Here is a 6000-nt window from a genome sequence, read left to right as displayed (position 1 = left end):
TAATAAGCAACAAAAACTATTAACAACTATATTAAAGAATGTTCCAAAAAACTAATAACAAGAGAAATATACATTAACATTCTCAAAGTTTTACCTCAAAAACAACAAATTGGAAATGATGACAACAGATGGAAACAGTAATTATTGAAGGGGTTGTGGAAAGGCAGGTACTCATTGTGCATTGTGAGAGTAGCTACGAATTGGTCCAAACATTCTGGAAAGCAATTATACAAAGAAAGAAAGTGATTAAAATATGCATACCCTTTAACCCAGAGATTCCACGTCTAAGCATATAACCTGAGGAGGTCAATGACAAAAAGAAAGACTCTGTATTAACCAAAATATTTATAGCACAGACAGCTTTCTTCCTTTTTTATTTTTTGTAATATAAAAGAATTGTAAACAAAGTAGATACCTACTGAATAGGAGTGGAGAAATACACTGTATTATGTCAAAGCAATGGAATGTCTTTGCTATTAGAAACAATGAACATGATGACTAGAGAAGCATGGAAAGACTTACAGTAAGTGTTGCAAAATGAAGTAAGCAAAACTGAGAAAATGATAATTAGAATGATTATAGCAATATAAATGGAAAGAATAACAACAATTGGAAGTGTTTTTTAGTTTCAATAAATGAGCTTGACTTATAGGTAACTATTTCTTGCACAAATATGGGTTTGTGACTGAAAACTACATGATATCATATTTTTTTCAATATGATGGTTAATTTTGCTGAACTGCATTTTCTTTAGAAAAAAGATATTAAGGAGTGGCACTGGAAGGAGGGAGGAAGAGAGATATAGTAGGAAATGGAGGTGATGGAAAAGCTAAAAATACCAAAAAAATTTATTTTTAGATAATAGGTACTGAAAAACTAAGGAGATATACTTCAACCAGTGTGAAACTATCTTACCAAAGCAGGACAAATACCTCTCAGGTATTCAGAAACAGGCAGCATTTTCAGGGTTGTGCTAGGTCATGATTTATTATTTTTTTTCCATTTCATAAATCCCTCCCTTCACATATCAAATTATATACAAGTAAAAAAAAATATGAGATTCTCCACAAAACCCCAAGGAAATTCTACATTAGAGAGTTCTCTGAACTCCCTGAAACTCAGCCTCAAGCCTCTTCTCCACAAATCACAGGTGTGTGGTATGGGGCGTGGGGAGATGGAAGAAAAGAGAATTAAAAGAGTCAGATGAGGTAGTGGGAAGAAAGGGACTAGGTAATAAGAGGACAGCATGCACAGTAGTGTAGAGAGAGGATGGCAAGGGGCAGTATAATAAGGAGGAAAAGGGAACTGAGAAAGATGGCTGTCTCACTTCCCCTCTTAGACTCACAGATATGAATTTATTTCAGTTGTGAAAGCCACAAAATTTCAGAGTGGATATTAGAAGCCACCTAGTCCAACATATTACTGAACAAGAATACCCTCTGCAGTATAGCTGAAATATATGACAATTTTGTAGAATTTGTTGTCTTTGTTTGAAGACCTCCGGTGGAAGGGAACCTACTGCTTTTTGAGACAGTCCATTCCACCTTTGAATATATAATCTTAACAATATTTTTCTTACATCAAGCCTAAATTGGTCTTCACAGCTTCCATCCAATTTTTCCTATTGGAGACAAGAGAAACTAATATATCCCTTATCTATAGTACTTTGTACTCTACCATGAATTAACGATAGGCATGGAGCATCTCAAGAACAGTGTAAGGGGCTATATTTATTATTAAAGTAGTATTAGCAACAATCTTAGATAGAAATCTCAGAACCAGAATTTTAAGACAAATTTGTCATGGCTCTGCTATCTTCTAGATCCTGAATTTCCAGCTCTCTCCTTCTTAAAACTGGGAGTGAAGAAAAAAATAAATCAGAGTAGAAGCTGTCTTATCGAAATGCTGTTCTGAACTAGGAGAAGCAAAGCAGTTGATGTGTGCATACAGTGAAGGTTAAATAGATGTTTGGTCCCAACTTTGGTCCCATTTAGCAGACTCATGAAAGTCATCTGATCTGATTGTCAACCTGTAGTGTGAGTGTAATTGCTGGGGAGAAGTGCTACCAACTGCAAAACAAAACAAAACAAAAACAAACCAAAAACACGTGTTTGTGTACTCAACTACCATCTAGGTGTTACAAACTCTGGAACTACCTGAGGAAAGGAAACCAGTCATTGTTGGGCAGTTGGGGACCGTCGGGCAAGGAGGACCCCAGAAGCAGCACAGTCTCGGAAGTGGAAAGGTTCCAAGTCAAGTTAAAAAGCATTTATTAAGCGCCTACTATGTGTAAGACACGGGACTAAGTGTTGGGGATACAAAAGAAGGGGGAGGGAGGAACAGACTAAAAAAACAAACACCCCGTTCCCAGTTCCCCTGCTCTCAAGGAGCTCACAATCTAATGTGGGGAAAAAACTTGGAAACAACTGTACAAACAAGATATATATAAGATCAATGGGAGATTCCACTGTTTTATTTTTTCTCCCACTTCACTTGGTTTGGCGAGTTAACTAGGGTCTTGGGCTCTAAGTGACAGCGAGAATCCTCCAGCCAAGGGAGAGGGGAAAAAAAGACCCTCCCCCATTCCCAGCACAGTGAACGTAGGCGGTGTAGAATCTCTCCCCTCCCCTCACAGGTTTTTTTTTTTTTTGTGTGTGTGTGTGTGTGTGTGTGTGTGTGTGTGTGTGTGTGTGTGTGTGTGTGTGTGTGTGTGTAAGAGTGCGCGCGTGTGTGCGTATGTGTATGTATGTGTGCGTGCGCGTGTCTCCCTCTCTCATACTCTGGCTGTAGGCAAACAGCCAAGGAGGCTGCTCTCCCTCTCTCCAGCCTTTGCTGCTCCGGCTTCCTGCCGCCTCTGCAGTCACAGCCCGAGGATGGTGAGTCGGGGTTACCTTCTCTTGGTGTCTCTCGCCGTACCCCTAGCAGCCGCACCCGGGGTTCCCAGAGGGAGAAAAGGAGGGGGTGTTTCCTGGAGACCTGGTGGCGGGAGCCAGCTATGGGGCCGAGAGGGGAGGTATCCACAGCTTTGGTCTCCCACATTATCCCTCCTCTTCTCTCTTATCCCCTATGCTCTGAACTGGGGGCTCGGTGACCCTGGGGCGGGGTGAGAGGAGGGAGAGGTGGAGGGATTAGGGCTGCAGAGCGGCAGGCGGGAGCTAAGCAGAGGTTCAGTTTACAGGGGACACAAGGCGGAGGTGGGGCCGCCCTTGGCCTTAGCAGGCTGCACGACCCCTTCCCGAGCGTACAGAGACCTCCCCCTAGACAGCTCCCCGATGGTTACTCCCTTTTGCTTTCTCCTCAAGCTAGTGTGCCTTCGTCCCCCCCAATTCCTCTTCCCTCCCCCCTTTCCCTCTTCTTTTCTCCCCTCCTCCCCCCTAGTGAATAGTTCCCCCGTCTTGTCCCGCAGGACCCGCCCGGACGGGACGCCGCCGCTGTCGCTTCCCGGATCAGCTCTCCTCGTCCAGCTTGAAGCGAGGAGCCGCTCCGTCGTCTTCTCCTAGGGATGGGGTTGCCCAGGAGCCAAACCAAGCCCAGCTGGGAAGCGTAGAAACGGGACCGCCGTCTGATCCCCTCGCTGGTCAGCCCGGACCTTCGCCTTCCAGCCTCCTCCGGAGCCTCGATGGCGCTGGAGCCCTGAGTTCCTGAGCCTACTCGCCAGCCTCCGTGGGTTCTGCCACCCAGAGCCCCCGGCGCAGCCCCGGCAGGGCTCTTCTTTGACCGCCTCTGCGCTGAGCGCCCGGTCTGGTCTGCCCAGCCGCTAGCCTGCTAGCCCAGCCGCCTACCATGGCGCTGCGGCGCTTCCTGCTGCCGCTGCCGCTGCTGCTGCTGCTCTCCCTGGAGTCCCTGCACTTGCTGGTGCCTACGGCTGAGGCGGGGCCCCGGGGCCGGGGGAACCGGAATAACAGCACTGGCCCTGGAGCCGTCGGGGGCCTACGGGCTGGAGGGACGATGGTCAGGGGCAACCGAGAACTGAATGGGACGTCCCGCCAGCCGGCGGTCCCAGAGGGGGGGCGCCGGGGCCGGCCTTCGTCCAGTGTCACGGTCACCCACGAGACGTGTTGGGGCTACTACGATGTGAGCGGCCAGTATGACAAGGAGTTTGAGTGCAACAACAGCGAGAGCGGCTTCCTGTACTGCTGTGGTACTTGCTTCTACCGCTTCTGCTGCAACAAGCGGGGAGAGAAACTGGATCAGCACCAGTGTAAGAACTATGTGAGCCCCGGGTGGATCCAGACTCCTAGCACCCAGGTGATTCCTCAGGATATCCAGAACAAGTACGACCCAGAGAAGGACAAGACCAACTTCACTGTCTACATCACCTGCGGAGTAATCGCCTTCGTCATCATCGCTGTGGTCTTTGCCAAAGTCTCCTATGACAAGGCCCACCGACCCCCGAGGGAGATGAACATCCACAGGTGAGAGGGGAGAAAAGGGAAGTCCCATATTCTCCATGATGTTCTTCCAACGGTTGCTTCTATTCCTACCCTGACTCCCCAGTTTTCTTTCTGTCTTGACTCTTTAGACACTCTGCTCTGCTGTCTCTTCTTTACAGTGTCACACAATATGCTTGACTGGTTTCTAATCTACCACTTTTCTGGTTCAAAATACGCCAAAGACATAAATGTAGTTTTCCTTCAGCTCCTTTCCTTGTCTCCAGTCACTGACCTACCTTTGAACAGCCTTTCTGGTTGAGAATATAGAGTCTAGGAATTTTCCACATAATCTGGATTGATTCTCCTGGGGTTCTCTTTTCAATGCATCTAAACATGTTTCCTTTTAATGACATTTTGGGGGGGCATGGTGAATCCACAGACTGTTTTATAATGCAAACTGCCCCCAAACTGGTGACTTATTGGAAATGGTAGTTTAAACTTGAAAGGGAGGTGTTAGCAAAATTATTTATCAAATACATTTTGACAAAAAATGAATTCTCTCCCCTCCCCATTCCATTTTATAAAGTAGGCTACTTGAATTTCATTTAAAAAACCCAACACAGCTCTTTAAACCAACACATCCAGATAGATTAAAAGCCCATAGAATTGAAGAAACTGCCTCCTTCTGGTGAATATCTCACTTTGAAACCAAATCACTTTCAACAATCCCTATTGAAAAGTCAAAGCAGAAGTCCTTTGGACAAAAAGTTAGGTCTTTTTCTAGTTCTGTCTCAACTAAGTAGTTGGATATTGCTTAGTTGAGTGCATTGAAGGCACAGATACAGCCATCAGAAAATTGCATGATTTCTCACACATTGTGTTAACACTGACCAAATAAACATAGATTCCCCTCAACTTGTTTCTTTGGGTCCCTTGATCAGCCTTGTTCTGGGCCCTTGTCTCCTCCCTTTTATCTAATTTGACATCAACATGCATACATACATACATACATACATATATACAATATAGAGCTGTTAAAGGATCTAAAAAGTCGCCTGATTCAATCCCCTCATTTTCCTGGAGAGGAAATTGAGACTCAGGGAGGAGAATAAAGTGTCATGTTCAAGGTCAGCAGAGAGCACAGTCAGAATTCAAACCCAGTGCTCATTCTATTATACCACCTCCATACTCTTGAAGGCTCTGTTTGTTGCTCCATTCTTCCTGAAAGTCTGATCCTATAATTTAAAAATTTATCACCTAAACCTTAATGAGGAGATAGGAGGCAAGTCCCAGTACACTGCAAAGGGATGACTGGTTTATTTCTGATGATAATATGGGAACTGAGAAAAGACAATATTCCCCTAACATGTTTCACCTAAAGTAGTTTGACACTATGGGAGCTTCAGTGCTGAGAAAAGCCCCAATATTAAAAATAGCATACTCCCAGAAAAATAACTCATTTCTTAAGAAACAGCTACTTCCCACCCCTACCTTCCTGAACATACTTAAACATCACCTGTAATGTGTCTAGCACTGTGCACTTTGTGAAGATTTATCAGAAATGGCCAATAGGAGCTAAGTTTTATTGAAGAGTGAAGTTGGGGGAGAGAGAGGAAAAGCAGGTGAA

At 45.1% G+C, this 6000-nt stretch overlaps 1 protein-coding gene across 1 annotated transcript in view; it reads left to right on the top strand.

The window, feature by feature from the left end:
• The first annotated feature begins 2640 nt into the window (after positions 1-2640).
• SHISA6 (shisa family member 6) overlaps positions 2641-6000 on the top strand; it is a 526490-nt gene continuing 523130 nt past the window's right edge. Inside the window, exons 1-2 of the mRNA XM_072645069.1 lie at positions 2641-2876; positions 3407-4415. Coding sequence (XP_072501170.1) covers positions 3784-4415 — 632 coding nt within the window. The 5' untranslated portion in view covers positions 2641-2876; positions 3407-3783. The remainder of the gene's footprint in view (positions 2877-3406; positions 4416-6000) is intronic.

The sequence above is a fragment of the Notamacropus eugenii genome, chromosome 2 (genome assembly GCF_028372415.1).
Source record: "Notamacropus eugenii isolate mMacEug1 chromosome 2, mMacEug1.pri_v2, whole genome shotgun sequence".
NCBI classification, from domain to species: domain Eukaryota; kingdom Metazoa; phylum Chordata; class Mammalia; order Diprotodontia; family Macropodidae; genus Notamacropus; species Notamacropus eugenii.
This window is presented reverse-complemented; position numbering and strand designations above follow the sequence as displayed.